The sequence below is a fragment of the Diorhabda sublineata genome, chromosome X (assembly GCF_026230105.1).
Source record: "Diorhabda sublineata isolate icDioSubl1.1 chromosome X, icDioSubl1.1, whole genome shotgun sequence".
NCBI lineage: Eukaryota > Metazoa > Arthropoda > Insecta > Coleoptera > Chrysomelidae > Diorhabda > Diorhabda sublineata.
In genome coordinates, this window is record NC_079485.1 from 26,609,718 (window position 1) to 26,633,546 (window position 23,829).

Genomic DNA, 23,829 nt, shown 5'->3' on the forward strand with positions numbered 1-23,829 from the left:
AAAAACATGGGATATTGGGAAAAAAGAGAGAGTGAAACGAACACATAGATCACAGCTCCGATGAGTTAGGTTAGGTTTTTCGTATTCAGAAAGAATAAATGCACTTTTTAACGAAATATTCTTGTTCAGCATAAAAAACAGCACAACATACTAAATTTTCAAGGTCATCGAAGCTATGAGGATTGAACGATACAATTACCAAAATAGATAATAACAATGAAGATGTAACAAAATTTGTAAAGAGTCACTTCTTGGAATTCATGTACGTTTTATTGATATGGAAGTTTCGAAATTCCGGTTGCTAATAACGACCCTCTCTACGGAGACCAAGCTTTGGTTTTCTAGAAAGTTGTGCGATCGTATTCAATTATAGTTACTCAGTTCTCAATGTGGTGATTGTCCATTGGTGGAAAAGGAAAAAAAAATTTTTTGTCTTTCTTATATTGTGAACAATGCATTTTGACACTGTTTTGAAGGACATAAGTAACAATTACCAAAAATCTATCGATTGCCCTTGACGACGGATTGTAAGTCAACTTATAACCATTAAATTGTAAGTCAACTTACCACTGGGTTTTTTTTGTCGGTCTGGGACTGCGCACTTACGTAGCACGCCCATCTTTTTTATTCTGAATATTTATTATTTTGAATCGAGGATAATCAGACAATTTGGCAAGCGTGTAAACTTCAAATAAATCTGATTGCCCAAGTAGAACAAATTCGATTACAAACATAAAGGTGGAACTCATAAAATCATGATACTGTATTTCAAATTCTAGTGCGTAATGTCGAAAAAATTAGACAATACACGAATTTAACACTAAAATTGAACACTAATAAGCTGAAATGCCGAAAATTATAAAAACCACAAACCTCAGTAACCTGTCAAATACGCTGTTCATGAGAATAAATAGTAGACAGCCAGAATAAATACTTTTTTAAATTTAAAAAATTATAGACAAATGAAACAGCCTGTGAGCTGATCGCATGTATCCACTGGTCTATCTGGGTAGAAAGGATCATATCATATGATTCCAATCCGATAATCCCGGTCAGTTTCAGATTAGATTGTATACAGAATCTGAAAAGATAATGTTGATGGGAAACTTTTCAATTAATATTTCAAATTCAAATTTGTTTTAATATATAGGATAACTTTGATAATAATAATAAATATAATAGAGGTCATATTTCTTAAGTGCATTTTCCAATTTGACTATAAAAACAGGAAAGATACCATATTTATTATTAAGGTACGAATAAAGAAGTTTATGAAATAAAATGAATAAATAAGAATTTGTCTAATTGATAATAATTGGAATTGGAAAAAAAGTTTCAAAATAGCAATGAACTATCTTATTCTAAGAATATTGAATCTTATAAAAATATTACTATTCCCTACAATAACGTCATTATGTAAGTTAGATTTTTTGTTTTCAAAAATTTTCAAATAAGTTTCGTGGTTTCTAATTACACTTCAAATCCACTAAAAACTTTTAATTAGTAGATTGTTCAATTGAAATCGTTAAATTTTAGCAAAAATAGGACGAGAAAAATATATGTTGTAGCTAGATTGTATGAACTGTTCTTACTACATAATTGGAATGAGTCAACCACTTTTATTGCTATGGAATTGTGGCAATGAAACACTAAAGTGAGCTCAGTATATATTCCCTAATGATGAATATATATATATATATATATATATATATATATATATCTACGAGGATGGTCCCAGAAGTGCCTGGTTGAATGGCTGAATATAAGATAATATTTTTTAGTAATGTATAGTCAGAAAAAATTCGGATCAGAATCAATATCTATCCATTCATTTCTATTAATACATTTTAACTATTTACATAAAGGTATAAGTAATTTATTCCTAAGTACAAGGTGTCCAAAAAGAGTATCGGATATTTGTTTTTGTTCGTGGCGTCCGCCATTTTGTGGAGTTTTAGTCACGATGGAACAGTACTCGGGGACGCATCGCGCATTTTGCGTACAAACGTATCGTCGTACACGCCACGCGCCAAGTGACGATAGCATTAGGAAATGGATCAGGATGTTCGAGAACACAGGTGCGACAGTTAAAATTCAAAACTCTGGTCGCCCTCGTTTAGTTTGCGATGAAGAAACAACTAAAGAAGTTGAGGCGTCGTTTCGTCGAAATCCATCTTTATCCATCCGAAAGCGATTTGATTTTAAAGGAAGATTTGCATTTAAAAGCCTATAAAATTCAATTGGTTCAAGAATTGAAGGATACGGACTATGCTAATCGACTGAATTTTGCGAACGAAATGATGCAGCGATTTAACAACTTTGAAAACGTACTGTTCAGCGACGAAGGAAGCAAATTTTCACCTGAATGGTCATATTAATAAGCAGATTTGTCGGTACTGGGTAGTCGAGAATCCGAGACGAAAGCATGAACGACCCCTGCAGAGCGCAAAGGTCGTTGTTTGGGCTGCTATGCCTGCTAGAGGAATTACTGGTGCTTATTTTCATGAATATCAACGAGGCCGAGCATTAATGTGAATAGTCACCGTTACTGCCATAAGTTGCGAAATTTTTTGGTCCCAGAGTTACATGAGTTTGCAACTTTCAACTCAAAAACGTGGTTCCAGCAAGATGGGGCCACTTGCCATACCTCGAATGACTCGATGGAATGAATGAATGAATGAATTATTCCCTAATAAAGTTATTTCGACAAGGGGTAACATCAACTGGCTTCCCAGAAGCCCCGATCTTAGCCCGCTTGACTATTTTGTATGGGGATACCTTAAAAGTGAGGTTCATCAAAATAATCCAAAGAACCCAATTGAATGAAAACATCAGGTTAGAAATGGCAGCAATATCAAGAGCTTTGTGTCGACGTGTTATCGCCAATCTTCGTTCCCGTTTAGAAGAGTGCCAGCAACGTAACGGCCATCATTTGGATAACATCATCTTTTCCAAATAATTTTCCAATTCATATGGTATCAAAAAACAATAAAAGTTTTTATTGCTTATAAATATTTTTTGTTTACTTGAACTTACAAATACCCGATACCCTTTCTGGACACTTTGTATATTTGTCAATTGTAATATAAAAAATTATTTGTTTTTCAATTTATCACCCCCTAAAATGTTGAGTCGTTATTATATTGAAATAACTATTACATTTTTTTAATTCACCCTGTGTTTATTAAAAAGAAGGTTCCACGTTGTTTTATATGTATATAATCCTTACGTGGAGATTGCTTGCAATAATTTTCGACTAATTACATACATATTTGATTGATAATGATAGAAACTTCTGAAACCCTAAAAGATTCTTATGTAATTTCCAAGAAAACTGAATATTCTTTGATAAACTCTATAGTAGTGATATTGTGAGCTAAATGAATAGAGGATGGTGCTGATGACATTTAACGTTAAAAACGTTAAGAAATCCCAAATCTAATTTATAATAAATCATTTTTCCAGGCAGCCTGATCTATTTTGATGATAAAAAGTAACTGAATCGTTCATTAGTTATTAAATACCCTTCACAGTACTGAAAATAATCTATGGCTGCATTTTCGATTACAGTGTATCTTTTATTATGTAATGTTGTCAAAGGCAGTGGATCAAGATCAACAAATGTTGAAAAGCGTAGCAATTATTTATCAAACGATCTCATTTTTCTTATTCACGGTCAATATTTGTTTACATGTAGTTGGTTTAATACTTACCTACCTTTTGATCATCGTTATTTATTGCGGCTTCCATTTTTATATACTTAACTGATGTGGTACCGAAATGATTTATCATTTTATTTGAATTTGGGTAATGGGGACTCATTCAATCAGACGTTAAATTGATATAGAAACCATCCCAGTCCCTAGAAAATACGATGAAACAAACAACGAATGGAATCACTGGGTCAATCGATTCAAACCAAGGTATTTCCGCAACTTTTAAGATTAGAACAACAAAAAAGAAGCATTTTAAATCGTCAAGACCAAAAAAGCCATGTCAAAATCGTAGCAAAGTGAAGATAGTTGTTGTATTATGTACCACGAATATGCTCCGAGATACCACTGGATCATTTAAAAAAACTACGTGAAGCTACGCAGAAGACTGAGTGACGCGGCCACAACTTTGGAAAAGAGGTTATTGGCTGTTTTATAATGATATTACACCAAAGAAATAATTGAATGGGGTTAATATTTAACAAAGCACCAAGTTTTACTGCTTCTGTCACCATCGTAAAGTCCTGACGTATCTCGCTGTGATTTTTCAATTTTTTCTAAATTAAAATGCCTGTCAAAGGACGCCAAATCGACGAGAGATGGTTGAAACTGGTGCGACGAATGTACTGAAGATATTACTATATTTAAAAGATCCATATTTTTGGATAAAACCTTGAACCGTTCAAAAGTGGAAATTATTTTCAGAATTTCAGGTCCAGTACTAAGTGTATTTGGTAATAAGGAATTAGAAATACTTTTAATTCCATATTTTGAATAATTTTTTAAAATTCACCCAATTAAGTTGCACTTTATATGATGTTGGATCTTTCGCATCCAACGGGTATTCGTTTTGAACCAGTAGTGCATATTATGGCGATTTACTCTACCCATTACTGAAACGTAGCCTCACCTGCCCACAAAATTCGTGTTCCAAGATGGTCGTTAATCCTATTTAACAGCCAATTGCAATAATTCAGCTATCTAGCAGCAATAATAAGATTATTATGAGAAACATTTATACACTTTATAAACTTTATATTTATAAACATTTCGACTTAGGGAGGTTCGACTTATAGAGTTTCTACTGTATTACTGCAGGTAGGCCATCCAGAATAAATTTTCAATTTCTGTTTGGTTGAACCAGTCTGGTAGACGTTTGAAGAAAAATTTTCGCCGTTCACACATTTCATAAAATATCTCGGGACGGAAAAAAGTTATCGTCATACAGACATACATACAGACATACATACACAAAATACCTAAATAAACTTCTTGTTCCTAAATTTGTTAAGAAAGGTCACGATGTCTAAATATATGAAACAACGCCCTTTAATTAAATTATTTAGTATTCATATATCTTGTATTGCTGGATAAAAACTCTTCAAATAACTTCAAGTTTATAAAAATCGGCAGAACCGCACTTTACAGGAATTTTTTCATAATAATGCTCCCACTCTCCCCCAACTTTTATTTGAAGAGATGTGCTGAACCTTATGGAACAAAAAATGCGCAAAATTTGTAGAAGAGTTCGATTATCGCATATAAACTGCCACGTAATCAGGTGAATATTTGAAAATTTTGTTTTTTTAATTTTATATTTTCAAATACTTCCGAAAATAGTTTTCATGTGTTTCTCTTTATATTATAGTTATATCACCCATACCTGAGATATGGCCTACGGCCCCCTCGGTAAATTTGTCCATAATTATGAATCCGTGAATTATGAATCTTTTAATTAGAATTAAATTGTTTCAAGTGGAGACATGAACTATTATTTGTCTTATAGGAAGTAACCACGAGGAAAGTCAGTGAAGAAATGGGTAAGCGAAACATCACGGTTTTCGATTGAGGACTGCATCAAACAATGAATGTGGCCCAAATGGCACAGCACCACATTATATTCAGCGCTCAATAGTTTATAAAAGTTATTTTTCTAGAGCTCTTAGCTTAAATTAACTATACAATAAGTTATACAATAAATAAAATATCATTAGTCAGTACTAAATTTAATATAAACTTTTTATTGACAAATTTTCTAGTAAATCAGGTACACTATATATTTCAGGCATCGAGTATCTTGTCATTAGATAAATATTAGTTGAAATTATCATTATTTATGATTTCAAATAATGTATTCACCCACAACGTTCCACAGTGTCGTCAGATTATGCAGTCATCATAATATTCCCATTAATCTATTATTAAATAACATCGTGCGTCCTGATAAGCTGGTCAGTGTTTCAAAGTGTATCAGTCAGAGAAGATCACAGTTCCGTTATATGTGAACAGCGCAAAAGATCTCTCTTAAAATGATGAGCGATAAAACTAAAGTGTCTTCTGATTATAACTACTTTGGTGATCAAAAGAAAAAGCCTCTCAGCTTTTATAGTACATACGCTGTATCTTTTTTGTATATATTAGTAATCGGTCTATTTGTTTTCAATTTTCTTGCTCTGGCAAAAATAAAACTATTAGAAACCGAAGTGGGAGTTTTGAAACAAACCCTTTCAAATGTGAAACTTTTTGATGACAATCTTATAAAAGAAATTATTGGTTTCGAAGATGAGGAGGTGAGTGGGTTTTATTTTTGTACATTTTTTGTTCGGCCATGAACCTAACATTTAAACCTATTAATAAATAAATCACTTTAGAGATATATTTTTTGCAAAAATATTTTTATATTTCCCATGCTGATGAAATTTGGATATAAATAATAATTATTATTTATATAGGATATGCACTAAAGTAAACTAACTCTGTATCTATCTATTTATTGAAATTCAATATCTGATTCATTCATTATTAAAAATATCATACCTAATCGACAAAATTCATTTTACCATAGAAGTACTATATAAATATAAAAACAGCTCAATAAGCCACAAAACTTGGAATCGCTCTACTGCTTGCCTCCACCTATTTTTACTCATGGTTGCTTCACGCCAACTCTCTATTCCTATTCTTTCTAAATCTTCTCCACATGCTTCTATTCATTTTTGTCCGTTGACGCCCTCTTTTCTTTTTCGCATCTTCTTCTCTTAACAAGGATCTTTTCACCCAAGTGTCTTCGTACCTTCTGGCTATATGCCCCATCTAACGGAGTCTGCGTTCTATCTTCTTCTCCACTCGTTTTACTCTCGCACTCCTCCTAAAATCCTCCTTAGTACCTTTCTCCCCCATGTGAGTATTTTGTTTTCTTCTTTTTTATTCATGATCCAACACTTATAGCCATACAGCACCGTTGTTTGTATAACTGTCTTGTAAATGCTTAACTTGGCGGCTCTTTAAATATCTTTTGATCTTAATAGTCCTCGCAGGGCTCCAAACGTTTTGTTTCCTCTCGCCAGTCTTTTGTCGATATCCCTGGTTTCACCTCCTTCATTTGTTACTGTCACTCCCAGGTATTCGAACTCCTGGACTTTATCTTTATCTTTACTCCTTGTTTTGCTTTGTCGTTACTTTTAATTGGTTGCAGCTATTCAGATTCCTCCGCATCTCCATACTCTTTTGCTTTCTTTTCAAAGAGTAGGAAATTTTTTTCTAGATTTATTTTCGTTGTACTTACAAGTACCACATCATCTGCGTAGGCAAGGATTTGTGTTTTATTATAATAAATCATCACCTGGATTCGGATGCCACTACTTCTCAGGATAATTTCTAATACAAGGTTAAACAGCACTGTTTATAGTGGGTCTCCTTGCTTCTAACCTCTTTTTGTTTCAAACTTTTCCGATACACTTTTTTCGACAGCTACTTCATTCAATGTCATTTCTACCACATGTGATATTTTCTTGGATATTCCGAGTGCTGCTAACACCTGGAACAAAAGTTTTCTACTTATTGAATCATACGCCTTCTGGAAATCCACAAACAGGAGCTTCAGGTTTAATCCTTGGAATGCCTAAAATGTATGATCACTAGTTGACTTCCCCTTTTTAAAGACCCCCAGATACTCGCTCACTTGTTTGGCCAAGGAGGAGTACTATACAAAAAGTATTATATAGTAAATAATATAAAAAATGGTCATAATTTAGAAAAAAGGATATAATAATGTCCCAATGGAGTAATGTCATAGAGCATCATATTTTTTATCTTCAAATTGATTGATACCTCTTATTTTTATATTATATTATTTTGTTTTTATTAAATTTCATATTCCTCATAGTGCTAAAAGTGTTTACTAGGCAAATTCACGTCGAGTGCAATAAACACTGTTAACAATAGTTTTCTTTTTAACAAACTTACCACTTATTTTTTTCTATAGCTAAATAATTTTGTACTTTCCAAATTTATATTTTATATATATTTTTTTAAATCATTCTTTTTTGCTCTTAAATTTTCACATGGATTCATAGTAGGACTAATAGGTGTTTCTGTCCTGAATTGTATTGTATTGGTAGAGGCATATCTTTATTTTCAAATGACGCCATGATCTTTCCTGCAGATGGAACGGTCTTTGCCTTCTTTGGAGCCGATTATTCTTTTTCAGTCCTCTATTTTGATTGTCCCTTTTTGTTTCTAGTGTAAAGTGATGAGCGCACGTAGCCTTAGAAATTCTCTAAATGATTGCTCGTACCTACGTTTTTCTTTGTGGCTGACAGTTTTTCTAAAAAGTCCATTAATTATTTCTTAGTTTGAGTCAAATAATATATTGCAATAATATATTTGGTTGGACAGTCAACAGTAAGGTATTCTTTTTAACAAACAAACCACTTTATTTTTTTTTCTATCGCTAAATAATTTTCTAGTTTTCGAATTCATGTACTTTTTTGCAAATCAATGATTTTGCTCTTAAATGTTCACATGGATTCATAAAAGGACTAAGAGGTGTTTCTTTCTCAAATTATTGCATTAGTAGAGGTTTATCTTTGTTTCCAGATGACTCAATAGATGTAATTTTTTCTATGATAATTAAATCAACATTAACAATCATACAAAAAATAATTTGGTGTAAAAAATCAACAAATACCTAATTTAAGAAAACTAAAAACATTTTAACTTTCTCTTTTCATACCTATATAAATACAAAACAAGAACACGAACACTCTATTAAGAACCACTGTAAAAATAATTAAAATTTTCAAAAACCAACATGTGCTCTGGAACAACCAAAATAAAATGAGTCATACACGGATGTTTAAGATGGCTAATTCCGTCGCACTTGTTATGACTCATAATTCGTCTGGATAGACCAACTTGATAAATTTAGTAAATAATAGTTGAATACCATTCAAAGCCGAAGTAATGATTGATTCCAATGACTTTGCCAGGTGTTACGATTTAGATTTTTCATGTGAGCTTCTACGTTTTCTGATATTTGGAGGTTGATCATGTAGGTGAGAGACATGGCTTCTTTTGCGAGGCAATCGTGAACCGACTCATCTGATGGTGATTGATGTCTTTTGATTCCTCATCAGCTTATATATTATATCATGTACGTCTTGTACTGGTGTATGTGCTACGCTCAAAGTCAGCTCACATAATATAATGCTGCTTATTAATAATCATTTGTTAGTTGATATAAATTATTAACAGTTGTTTTAATGTAAAAAAGTATATTACTAAAATCAATCTTCGCTGCATATCTACCTAATTGTTTTTGCATGAGGAATTGTTGTAGCATTTTGAATTGCATTCAACATTATGTTTGACGCAGTTAGATTAGATTGGGTTAGTTATATTAACTATTGACTATATGGATATAAAACATATATACAAACGTTGTCATTAAACATTTATTCAAATAATGAGTGTTGTACTATTTTGTTACCAAATGATTATTAATAAGCAACATTATATTACGTGAGCTGACGTCTTCTAAATTTAAAATAATTTCATTCGGGTTCTGGCTATATCAGAACAGCCACAACGCGTTCTGGCAAACGCAAGGCGCACAGAACGCGTTGAGGTTCTTCGGTCTTTGAGCGCAACATATGCATGTTTCGAATTTTATGTTATCTAACAAACAATTCGAAAGAATGTTTGTATTTGTAAACTTTTTCATAATGACCTCTACATAATTGCAGAATGTTGAAGTCATTAAAATAGAACGTTATCACAGTATCAACAAATAATAGATGACACTTCAAACAGTACATATTTTCTTATACAAAACGTATATATAAGCATGTCAAATTCGAAACTAATTAAGCTACGAAAACCCTAGAAATTCGTTCCATATATTAATTTATTGATTCAATTCAACTTATACAATATCCGCACGAATTGTTTAATTAACTGTAAGAATTGAGCTTGTAAACTTAAATTTTGATATTCCTAAATAACTGAATTGCATATCTTGAAAATGTAATCAATAATCGCTCTCCCACGTTTTCAATAAGGCATACTTCATCTTTATACAAAGATAAATTGAAATAACTAAAAAGTCTGACAAGTATACGATACAACTTTGTTTTTGTGTTTATATTTTAGAGTACAGTTTAAAGATGACTGGACAATAATTGTATCAAAATTATAAATACAAAAAGATGTTTTCATTATTTTCTCGCTAAAAAACGCATACCAGAACGGTGCCAGCAGTACGTGGCCCAACAAAGAAAACATAAAAATTTCGGTTAGGTTAGAAAATATATTTATTTTTCAACATTATCTCATTTTATCTCCATACAGCCAACATCACCTCTTTATTGTTGGGAAATCCTTGACCTCCGATTTTTCAATTCATTAATTTTGACCATTGCAATAACGGATGTGTAAGCTGGTGCATTGTCTTGATGAAACAACACTTTCTTCTTAACCAAATGCTGTCGTTTATAATTGATTTCAAACGATGCAATAAGCTCACATGATATTCGCCCTTGATAATTTTTCCTTTTTCAAGATGAACATTATTCCACGAGCATCCCCAAAAAATGACGCAGTGACCTTACATGCAGACGGAATGGTCTTTGCCTTCTTTGAAGCCGGTTCTCCCTTTTCAGTTCAATCTTTTGATTGGTCTTCTGTTTGAAAAGATTGATCCATATTTATCTATGGTTATGAGTCGTCACCTCATTTGGACGACCACTACGATCTCTGTCTTCGCTGGTCTCGTTTAAACTTTGCTACCAAATATTTTACTATTGATAACAAAGGAGCAGTCTCACCCAGAGTAGTATCTAATTTTGCTTTTATATTGATTAGGATAAGTACTTTTAAATAAAATTATTGTATCACATAACGATAATCAATTCTTTCCATGTGTACAAATTCACTATTCACTATTAATGGCTGCCAAACAAGTACTAAACAACGTGGCATCTTCAAACTTTAAATATATGCTGTATAGATTGTGTTATTTGTGATAATTTGGTATTTTACAAGCAGTTACCGTCATCTCTAGGTCAGGCAGGTACTTCTGGGACCGCTCTCGTATAAAATAGAATCTCAACAAACCATATATTTATCATACTTATTTATCTATGAATATTCTACAACTTTACTCATTTTTCTTCCCTTGTAGTTTCACAATTCTGTTATTCTTCTTGATTGCTACATTTATTTCTCATAATTTCAATATTATTCAATCTTCATAGGTCTTGTCCTTAGTATTTTTTAACATTATTTTTCTCCAATTTCAGCATGTTTTGGTATTTTTTCAGAATATTTTCTCGGTGTGCCTTTTTTATAAAAACATCCATATCTTTATCTTTTCAATCTATTAGTATACCTTATCGTAGAGGAATACCACTTCTGATTATAACAAAAGACGATTCCGATGAACTATTCAAAATATTTTTGTTCTTTGTTTTGTAATTGTTAATCTTCACTTCTTCTGCACTACACAAATATCATCTGTATGAAATAATTTATAAAATTATTGAAATTTCTCACTCTATATAAGATCTTATCGATCATTTCGCTTATGCATATGTGAGAGCTCAATAAATTATATTTTGAATGAATGTCTAATTATTTGATTAAACATTTCCGTAAGATAAATAGTGGTTATTCTGTGAAAATACAGCCGATGTAGATAATCATTCCCAGAATAATTAGATCGTGATTCATTCACTGAAAGATCTACTGTTAACTACTAATGATCATTAACTTATCTTAATGAAAAGATTGGATAGTTATATTTGATAAAATATCTCAAAATAGACGCTTCATAGTATGTAACTAAATATGATACAGTTAAATAATTAGATTGACACAAATTGTGATATTTTTACAATCGACTTGTTGGCGTTAATGAGTTGTGGTACCACTGTGAATATTGACATTTGTTATTACAAAGCCAATGGCACTATAGAAATTGACTAAGTTGTTGATAGTGAACTTAAAAAGAAGCAAGATTGTGCAAAAATTTATGATTTTAAAAAAGTCCTCATTGCCCATATTCACCCGATTTATCACCTAATTTTCTTGTTCCCCACTGTCCCGCCTCATGCCGCAAGGTAGGTGGGCCGTGACATTATGCAATATCACCATGGTGATATGCACAGTGACACAAACCTCGATAGCGTGTCCCGCCTCAACAATATTTCTACGATATACTAGATACCGGCTCTAGAGGGGGAAATTTTTTTCCAGAATTAGTTTAAGCGTATGTAAAAATCTATATACCTGTCGTAGAGTCGTAATCATATTTTTATGATGTGCTAATAACTAATTGCTGGGCTTTTGTTTCTCATCGGTCAATAATAAGGATTATTACCTGAGGTTACGTGGATTTGTTCACAAACAATTTCAATTAGTCTGAACTTGTGGTTTTTGCAGTGAAGACATCTGAAAATAAAAGCAAATACAAATGTGAGATTGCTTTATAATTAAAGTTTTCGAAGGCTTGTGTTTATGGCGCAATTACTTAATACAGGGAGTCAGGCAGTTTTCAAGATAGTTCACGCTCGGGAAGGCCGAGAGCTACCACGTTGAGTGAAAATAATTTTATTGTTGTTACCAGCAAGCGGAATAGACGCTTAACTCACCATAAATCCACGTTGAAGTAAACAAAACCTAATTAAACCCTTATCATCGACTATAGTAAACGATGACTGAGAGGTGCGATGTTGTATGGTCGTGTCGTCGATCGAAAACCTTTGCGAAAGCCCCAAGGCAACAAAAAATGGATGCAGTGGGCCCTTGCCCATCGAGATTGGATCGAAAAAGATTTTAAAAAAGTTCTTTGGACCGATGAATTCAAGTTTGAGCTATTCGGTTCAAACGGAAGAATTGCAGTGCCCAAGAAAATATGATGCTACACTGTGTAGTCCCAACAAACAAACATGGTGGTGGCTCAATTATGATTTGGGATTGCTTTTCTATCCATGAAACTGGAATTTGATAAAGGAACAGTACAAAAAATTTTAAAACAAAATGCCGTTCCTTCCGACTTGCGATTAATTAATTTTGTTGTTCCTTCCTCATCATCTAAAAAATTATGATCGTGATTCATGTCTCTCTAGTCTTCCCAAAATCATACTAGTCACCTATGAATCTTCCTACATTTATTTCAATTTTAATATTTTAGTATATTATAATTATTCCAATAGATGGAGTAATGCAACTAGTATTCCATTTATGTTCAAAGCTAATTCAAATACACACATCTCTTGACCATTCTATCTAATAATCAAGTCCATTGACCACTTTTCAGATTTCACGCGTTTTATACGTGTTTTAGGGATTCTAGATGTTATTGATGATTAATTGTATCGTCAGAGTCTAAGAAAAATTTTTTATTTGCCATTCTGCTATTTTTATTCACAATTTGTACTATTTACCGGAACACATTATTAGATAAAAGACATATTCTGATGTGTATTTAGATACTAAGTTAAGAACTTCCTTTACATTCAGTACAAATCTGAATCGCAAATTTAATATTCCACTATTGTAGGATTTGGAATCTAATGATTCCGACCAATATTCTAAAGTAGTTCTCCCTACCGATTGGACACCAGAATATGATGATTACGAAACATACGATCAAAGTACAGAAAACGATTCGAAGCAGTTGGATGATAGTTACTTTGAAGTACTTCTAGAGAAGTTGAGAAAAATTGATAATAATTCAGATACACCATACAGTTCAACTATAAATTCAACTAACGAAGAGAAGGAGTTGAACAGATCAAAGAGAAACATCGTGGCTGCTACAGATGACGGAGTTATAATTAACAGTGAATCGTATGCAGAGAAAAAATCTAAAAATCTCACTTCGAGGTATCCTACAGGAGGAGGTACAGTAACACAATATCCTGCTCAACCATCTGCAATAGGGTAAGCAAATGATTAAAAAAACTTTCTTTCACTATATTACTTAATATTGTAAAAATATATTTTCATTGATCTGTTGATTTTAAAACAATTTCAATCTGGAGGGTAAAAATAATTGCCATTTATGTTATAGCTCTCCCTGGCCTGTGTATACCTATCCCTACGGATCAACACCCTCTTACAAGGTTAACGTTAACAGAAGAAAAACGACTAAAGCTCCCTCTGTACTTTCTAGAAGGTCAAGAGTAAAACATTACGAGGATGGGAGCAAATCTTTCAGAAGAATAGTTAAAGTACCTGCATGGAAATCATTAGGATCATATTTGGATTCATATGTAAGTTTTCTTTTCAAAAACAAAAATTCTATTATATATATGATAAATTAAAAATATCGAAAAAGTTGTGGTATTTAGTTTCGTTGTATGTAGTTTAACTTCAATGGTTATCGTCGGTACGCAATACACTTATTGATCTATACTGGAGCATGCCCCTTGGGGCTGAGATACTTCTATACCGGACACCGGAAAATTTTAATGTAGAATCGCCGAAAGTAAAAATGCTCATGTCAACTTTTAATAGACCTGGCGATAAACTTCATAAATATTTAATAATGGTGACTTACATATCCAATATTCCTTATTTCAGTATTTTCATCTATTTCCATCCATTATAACATCCGACGTCTGAAAAAGGAGGAGGAAAGAATTAAAAAAAACATACGTTAGTCAATTTTTTTTAAAATAATATTCTTATTTAGAAGATATTCTACTTAATTGCAAATATAAATGGATAGATTTCCATAAATATTGTTTCATAATCTACTATTTATATTTAATCCTACATATTACTAAAACATCTCTTGAAAAACTGAATTAAACTTGTAGATAGATAAATATCACTTAAGTTTTGAAAAAATATAGTGATTGATGTATGAATTTGGCTAAAATGACCTTCCATAATTTGACATCCTATTATAAAAATATCACGATTGACAGTTCAAGGTATCCTAAATGACTTCAGTAGCTTGAAATGAATTGATTCATCGGGATTAGACGCAAAAGTTAGGTACATCAAACCTTATTCAAAGTTTTCTTTGAGAACTCAAAATGTGATCATATAAGTTGTTCCATTTGGTTTGTTTCATTTATTTTGTTCAAAAATGACAGAAATCAAATTCTATTTTCCTCGATAAACCATTGCGATAAAGGTGACTTACTTACTTACGTAATCCTTATTTCTATTTACTCGTACATATCTAAGATTATTTCCTCATTAAATTTTTGTTTATAACTCTCTATTCTAATATCTTTCGCAGATCTTCTCTATTTATTATAACGAAGGCTTTTTCAAAATCGATGAATATCTTTTCTCGTATCGCTTTCTCCACTATTTGTCTCAGTATAAATACTAGAAGATGCTCAGTTTAGATTCCGATTCAGTAGTCAGACAAGATGCGATATTCAATGGTGCACGTACTAACTACAGATTAACTAACTAACTAAAGATTAATCATTCTATCTGTCAGATCCTGCATATGTACTTTATCACTTCCAAATGATTTTTCCTATCTTCATTAGAAAATGATTTTCCATTCCATATGAGTTTAATTGTGCTCACCTACAGGGAGCTAGAGCTAATTTTAGACTAATCTTTAGTTTTAACAATAGTCGGGAGAATTGGAAAACCTCCAGAAATGGTACAGCCTATTGGTGAGAATCATATTCAAGAAAATATTGGTATGCTAAAAATATGGCATTATCTACAAAGCTTTCGAAGTAATGTCCTACTTGGACTATGAATATTTATCGTAATAAGAGAATTCAAATTCCAGTGGATATAATGTACTTCCTAACTATACATCGACAAACTCCAGATACTTGTTAGGGCCATTCGACACGAGCGACAAAAACGCGACCGTTTAATCGCTCAAACGCGTGAAAATTTGGCTCCTTCTACACGAGAGTTTTTTTTGCTCCGTTAACCAACTATTGATAAAACTCCTCAGATTTGATATGATTCAGTCGGGTGTGTTGTGTATCGACTAACATTATTGAGAATGTTAAAAACGTAAAAAAGCCCAACTTGGTACGTACACATATAATTAGAAATATAGTTTATGAAGAATGTGTTTTCACATAGAATAATAAACCATTTTTCCAATTTCCATGACCGATATTATCTTTTTAAATCAAAATCCATGTCCGCTTTGTCATTGTTCAATAATTTTAGCTGCAAATGGTAAAAAAATGATTTTTCCGTTCCACATCGAATCCTTCCCAATATAGTTTCGGCTACATTTATCTAACATTTTGATTTTGAATCTCGGATTAAATACTTGTTGCCATTCAAATCATAAATAGCAGGCTGCATCTCCACTACCTACCAGTCAACATACAAGATACAACTACAGCAAATACACAATTAAGATACGAACTGAGGTAGTGGACTGTATTTAAAAACAACAAGAAGGGTCTATGTTTCTACAACACACGCGTTTTACTCGCCGGCAAACGGCGGCGTTTTCGCCACTCGTGTAGAATGGCCCTAACGCGTTCAAACGGCCGTGTAGAATGCTCAATTTGAACGCTACGTTTCTGTAACACACGCGCTTTACTCTACCACAAACGGTCATATTTTTATCGCTCGTTGTCGCTAGTTCTAACTCTGTTCACTATGTTTCACGTCTTAGAAATAATTCTTTCCCAACAACTTAAATAGTTTAGTAATTATTTTTATTCGATTTAAAACGTGTCAAAATTATACCATATATTCTATATCTATATAGTTTCGTTGACATTTTCTTTCTATTGAGTAGAATAAAAAATATATCTTGATATTCAGGTCTGGTAATAGCACACGTAATTATTTGCAGCTTTTCATTTTATGCGCAATTTTTTTTCTATGAAAATTTTCTAATTGGCCTATAAAATATGTTATTTATTATATAAAAATCTGCAATCGATTGAGTGACATTCATCTATGTATATGGTTATTTTCTACTTGTTATGATGTTGATTTTAGAAACTCTATTCAATGTTTTAATGAGTTATGGTCGAATATTTTGCGTCCAATATTCAGTATTCCCAAGTTTTAGTACGTTTTATCTCAAAAACTCATTTTTCCAATATCAATGCGTAATTTTTTTTGGTTTTATGAGTGGATATATCATAAAAAAATTTATTTCTGATTTGAAGGAAGATGCGACTACAGCTTCACCTGATTTCACGGTCGTTAACTTTAACAAAAGAAGAAGAATATTAAAACCTTTGCCATCAGCACATTATAATGGCGATACTTCAAACTATGTAAACGGCCAACATAGTAATTATTTTGGTGAGTAAAATTCAAACTTTTGTTAATGTGAATAAAAAGTAACTAACTGATTATTGTCTTAAGAATAAAATTACTGATGAAAAAATTGATGTCACTATTATAAAAGCATAGGATGCTTTTTAAGACATGTTTATACTAACTATGCGTTTTCTAACCAATGGATCTCAGTCTGATTTCCAGTCCGGGGACTATCTGAAGAATTTTTTCGATTACTAAATATTATTCACTAACTAGGGCTTCTTTTCTATTATTCCTTTCTTTTCCCATTCTCTTTATAAGCTTAAAACGATTTATTGAAAAAATTATTTGATTTCTTATTTCAAATATTCTTTCTTTTGAGTAATTTTACAAAATTATTATTTTAGTTATAAAATACGAAGGCATTGGTCAATTCAAAGGTTTTGATATTAGTATAATACATTTTAACAAGAAAAATATTTTTAAATAATAATTTATTTACTTGGTTTGTCATTAAAAAGTATAAATGGTACAAAATCTCGGATAATTTATTGTGTCTGACAATCACACTATTGAAATATCTTACACAGCAATTTTTCATAAGAATGATACTGAAAGTTTGTGTTTTTGAGTTTTTGATATCATTTTATTCTGAAAAACAATCACAAGACCTATAATTACCACCATATTCACATATACAGGTTTTAAATAGTTAAAGAAAACGTTAATAAGCTAGAACTCTAGTATTTTATAGATGTATAACAATATTAAAAATTTAACTAAATATTGTTTCTACTTTGTGTCATCTCTGTCTGATTCCCAGTCCGGGGACTTTTATTTTCCGGGGACTTTAATAAGCTTGAAATAATTTATTGAAAAAATTATTTGATTTCGTATTTCAAACATTCTTTCTCTGAGTATTTTTAAAAACCTAACATCTCCTTCAGCTCTAGCTTTTTCTATTTTCCGTTACGTTTACTCTGAAAACTATTAGAAGAACTAGTATTATTTTTTCGCATATAGTAATATATTATAATAACATATATTGCTTCTTGAGCTTTCGGTATGAATCGATAAAAGTAATTTTGGTTCGCCATAAATTTTGATTCTTTGATAAACGATTTCATCATATTCTTGTCAGATTAAATGTTTCTTTTTGACAAATATCCAATAATTTTTCCATTTTTAGAAAATTAAACTAGTTAATCGATTTATTATACATACGAGTACACCGAGAATTGAGTGCACTGTTAATTTTAGGTGTAAATTTTTGAGTTCAAATTTGAGCTTTTGCCAAGTAACCCCGCTTGGTCTAAAATTGAAATATTGATAATACTAGTATAAATAATAATTGTATAAAACCTTTTCACCATCAAGTTTCCAAAAATATCAAAATTAAAGTACTGCTATTTTTAAAAATTTGACGAAATGAAAGTTGAAATGGCGCATCGCTAAATAATAGCAAGCTTCTTATCATCTTTGTTAAATTAGAACTTGGAAGTAAAAATATTCGTATGGTATGTTATGTAAATTATGAGAAAGTTTAGGAGTACTAGCAGTAGTGTTGAAAATGAAAAAAAGAAAATCCGAAAATTAAGAAGACAATGCAGCGATTATTAGCCACGGTCAGTTACTCGAATCATTCCTTCAAAGCTACACGATCATTAAAAATAACTTATCTTTTAGTCCACCAGCCGCGGCTCGTTGTACTAAATAATTCTGTTTGTGTAAAAATTATGGAGACAGGAAGTTAGATTAGCAGGAGTTATCAGGCATCGCAACTTTTTTGAGGAGTTGGAAACAATAGACTAAACAATTTATGTTGTTGTTTTGAATTATTTATGAAATCCCCTCAACACTTGTAATAAATATTTAACCCTGGCACATTTTTTCATCATCGAGTTGGGTGATTTGGTTACATAGAGTTTCCATTGAGAATTAGCTTACCGTTAATGATTTGAAAACAGGGAAAAGGGCTACTGGAACATTTGCCGTTAAACTTCCTCGGGTCAACGTATTATACAGGTCACATATCATAAATAAACGAACTGAGGGCAAAAAGAGACAAAAAGATAAAACTATTGACTAAAATTGTACAAGAAGAACCTACACTTGAAAAGTTAAACGGAGAAGTAGATTTTTCTGATAGAAGTAAACGTAACTCTTAATTGCAAAATAGTCCAGTATTTTTGGGTTTTATCTGCGACAAAATTCCTAGTGAATTGAATTTTTGTATACGGTGTTATAATGAAAATGTGAAAATTTTACATTGATATCGTGCCGGCTAAAAAAGTTATGAAGGTCAAAAAGTCACGAAAATCAGTTTTTTGCAAAAATAACGGTTATTATAAAAATTGTTCATTCAATAGTAAATTTATCTACAAAAAAAGTCTTTTGCATTTTTCTGTAAAATCAACCGTCTTTGAAGTAGAGCGGTGAGAAAGCGATTATATGCACTCTTTTCCTCACCACCTACGAAGTAGAATGTAAGACGGGTTATATAATTTTTTTTATTCATCGTCAACATCTTCATATTCTCTACCAGTAATAGTTGCTGACAAAACGTCGAATGAACTAATTTGTACATCTACATCTCAATGTCCTCAAACTTTTGAACAGCTCAATTCAATTTTTTTGCATCCACATTTGCCGCCACAACCTTTCGTACAATTACAAGAGATGGTGTTCAGTAGATCATCGGGTGTTGGTGGTAATACAGTTGTTATTGGCTGTAGTATATTATTTTTCAACTCCCAACTCCACTGTACTGAATCAATTTCTGTTTCTAGCTAGGTTTGTATTTGATAAATATTTTTCTTGTTGGAATATTTGTACTTTTTCCCTTTTTATCTCTCTCAATCAGTTCACTCGCTTCTTCTTCACAAAACAAACATTTTTTGAAATCGAAAGCGCTTTTCTTTCGCGGTTCTGCTTGTCGTCGCTTAAAAGCTGCAAAACTTAATTTGTATAATTTTTACAATAATAACTATGCACATTCAAGAAATTCACAGTATTTAAAAATTCAAAATTACCTCTAGCGATACTAGCATTTTTTAATATTTGTAGACCACGACAATTTATACATCTACAGCCCTATTATGATTCATTACATATAGAACATGTATCAATTCCTAAGCCTCTATAAAATAAGTACGAGGTCTGGCTATTAAATAACGAGTTTGCGCGCAGTAGCGGTTTGAAACTCCGATTGAGTGCCGTAAATTGTTGCGAGAGGCCTATGGGGACAATTCTCTATCTCGTGCGCGTGTTTTTGAATGAGCGCTTTAGTGAGGGCCGGGACAACAAATCAAAATTCAAGGCAATGTTGATCGTTTTTTTCGACATTGTCGGTATCGTGATGACAGACTATCAACCAGACTTACTATTTGTGAGTTTTGGCAACACTGCGAGAACGAGTTCGTAAAAAACGGCCCGATTTTGCACCTTTGCACCAGGACAACGCACCTGCCCATAACGCGCTATCTGTGAAGCATTATTTGGACAGTAAGCGCATTCCAATGCTCGAAGACCTGCCGTACTCACCAGATTTGGTACGGTGCGACATTTTTTTGTTTCTGAAGATAAAATCTGCTTTGAAAGAGACCCAATTTGAGTCTATGAAAGTGCTAAAGAAAAAAACAGCAACAGGAGTATTCAAATGTAGAATAATTTTTATAATAAAACACTTTTTCGTAACCAGTCTTGTTATTTAATATCCAAACCTCGTATATTGAGATGAGGATATTAAAAAGTAAAACAGTATGCGCCTTGGTATACGGTATACAATCTAGTTGGTTTCTCAGGGCTCTACTCCGAAAACGGTTGATTTTACAAAAAAAATGACACATTTTTTGTAGATAATTTTACTAGGAACAATTTTTATGATAACCGCTATTGAACTTCGAGCAATAGATCGCTAGATATTTGCGAAAAACTGATTTTTGTGACCTTTTGACCTTTATAACTTTTTTAGCCGACACGATATCGATGTCGATTTTTCACATCTTCATTACAACACCATAATAAAGATGTATACAAAAATTTGTTATAAAGAAAAAAAATCGTTAATTAGAGGTATTAGTGCTTTTTTTAACTTTAAAATTCATTAAAAATGTTCGCAATGTAAAGATTTATTGACCCTCATGGACAAATCAAAGGCATTACGAAGAATTTGTTAAATCGAGGAAGTAGTTCGATTTGTTAATTATATATGAATAAAGGCGATTAAATTGAAGCCACATGTTATTTTACATCCGACGAAATACAAATATATTTATTTATCCATTGCAGAAAGGCTAATTTTAAAAATGTTGTTTATACGATTTGCGCACATTCTACTCATAAATGTTGTGTAATCATTTTTGGCAAGTGATGAACTAAATCAGACAATGCAACTTTGAATATATCATGTAACTACGCAGCTTTTAAACCGAGTCATTTTGTTGATTTTTATCGATATGCTGAGCCTCGGAGTTTATTGTTATAATCAGAGCTTTGTTTATGCACAAGCACACCTGTTTCAGTGTTTAATATACCGTACATTGCACTTTGTTCCATATAAAACAATGATTTAATAATCACACACTAGATTTTTCTGAAAACGATCGTATTTAAACCGAAATTTTTCGGTCGTTGACCCAAAATTATCAGCCTCATTTCGGAAATAACAACAGATTCTTTCTTATAAAACAAAGTTGTGAAAAGTATATATTTTTGAAATTTGTTGCAGGAAATGGTCACCTAAGACACCCGCAAAGCAGATTTATTGATTGGAAAGCATCTGACTGGGTGCAGTCCTTAGGCATGGAAGATCACTTTAATTTGAACAATGGATATTTAACTATAAAAAATCCTGGTCTATATTTCATTTACTCTCAAGTTAGTGAATTATTTTTATTACTAAATAACTTTAGAATTAGTTTAAGACATAAAATATTACTATAAATTTTAGGTGTATTATCTTGATGAGCACGATACAACAGGATATAAAGTAATGAAAAATAACCAAGGTATCCTACAATGTACCCTAACTGTTCATTCTGTAGAAAGAAGGTTAAAAGGAAATACATGCTTTACAGCAGGAGTAGAATATTTTGCAGCAAATGATAAACTCTCCATTGAAGATATTACTGAGGGCATGCTATCTAAGTTTGAAGTGGGAAAGTCTTTCTTCGGAGTTATAAAACTTGGAGATGCTAAGATACAATAAAAGATCAAATTAGTGTATAAAGCAATTTATTATTTATTAATATGTGATTCTTAGGTTGTTTCTAAGATGCCATGGATTGATTTCCGCTCAGTTGTACATAATTTTTTCATAATAACAAAAACAATAATAAGCTTTTATAAAATTATGTAATATATACAGAAAAATTCCATTTCTACAGATAATAGGGTTGATCAAATAACATAATTTATATCAGGATCACATTTGGAAACAATTCGAAGTGTTATACTAACACTGTTTTTTTTGTAAATAATAAATAGAGATAAAAACTATATATCAAAATAAGTGCCATATTATCCATATAGTTTCATATTTTTTATAAGTATAATATATCGTGTTATTTTTAATAATGTTTTAATGCTGGATATATTTTATAATTTGACAATAATAAATATTACCAATATATGCAGTTTTATTCCCATATTACAAAATTTTTATTATATTTTCTTGACTATTCAGTCTATTTTATTAAGTATAGAGGCTTCCAGCATCGTTTTTTAAGAAATATACTGGATATGCCATTCGACTTGCTAAGTTTTTCTTGAATATTCCTTTATTCGCGTATTGTGGCACGGTAGTCATTTCTGATTTATTTATTCTAACATTCGAGTTTTTGAAGAAATCTGTTAACCTCCCACGTCATTCTAAAAATTCAATAAAACCTCGGAATATATTCGAATTCATCCTCTGCCTATCTACACTTTAATCAAAGTAAATTTTAGTAAATTTGATTTCATTCTTTATATTCGCTGGTAAGTTTTCCTATGCTTTTTTTTATTTATTGTGCTCACAAAAAATTCCATCCAATTCCAATTTACTCGTTCCTTCTTTAGTAATTTCCATCTGTGTTCCCGTTTCCTTCATTTTATTTTTTCCCGCAGTTCTACAGCTGCTAAGTTGGGAGCTCAATCAAATATTAAGCCGATACACCACGAAAAAAAAACAACCAATAGGTACTACTCCAATGCCTGAGAATACAGTTGAGGACTCCAACAATCCCTGATTTACATAGATAAATCCCATATATATATTTCAATAAATTTATTGCTGTTGCTGAAACTTTTTTATTGTTCTTAGGAATAAATATTAATTTGGATGAACGTGTCCAGAGATAGTTCATATTTTATTTTCATATAAAATTTCATTCATAAGGTGTTTCCAGCTTTCCTACCTTTTTTTATTAATAACGTCGTTCATTAAAAAGCTGGTGGCGTCCAATTTAATATTAATTGTTCACCCCATCTGAATTTCGTGGAAATAATTAGACTATGGAGTATTTTTCATCTTTTATTTAACTTAAAATGCTTTTATCTAACATCTTCTATTTGAAACAATCCTAACGTCTCTTAAATTATTCTTGAAAAACATTCTGTCAAA

At 31.7% G+C, this 23,829-nt stretch overlaps 1 protein-coding gene across 1 annotated transcript; it reads left to right on the top strand.

Annotated features, from left to right (window-relative positions):
* Positions 1 to 5,852: 5,852 nt before the first annotated feature.
* On the top strand, positions 5,853 to 22,855 carry LOC130451251 (protein eiger). Its single transcript, XM_056790150.1, has 6 exons — positions 5,853 to 6,283; positions 13,555 to 13,937; positions 14,068 to 14,269; positions 17,129 to 17,267; positions 21,955 to 22,103; positions 22,177 to 22,855. Exons 1-6 carry the CDS (start codon positions 6,023 to 6,025, stop codon positions 22,432 to 22,434), a joined length of 1,392 nt encoding a protein of 463 aa, XP_056646128.1. The 5' UTR covers positions 5,853 to 6,022; the 3' UTR covers positions 22,435 to 22,855.
* The last annotated feature ends 974 nt before the right edge of the window (positions 22,856 to 23,829 follow it).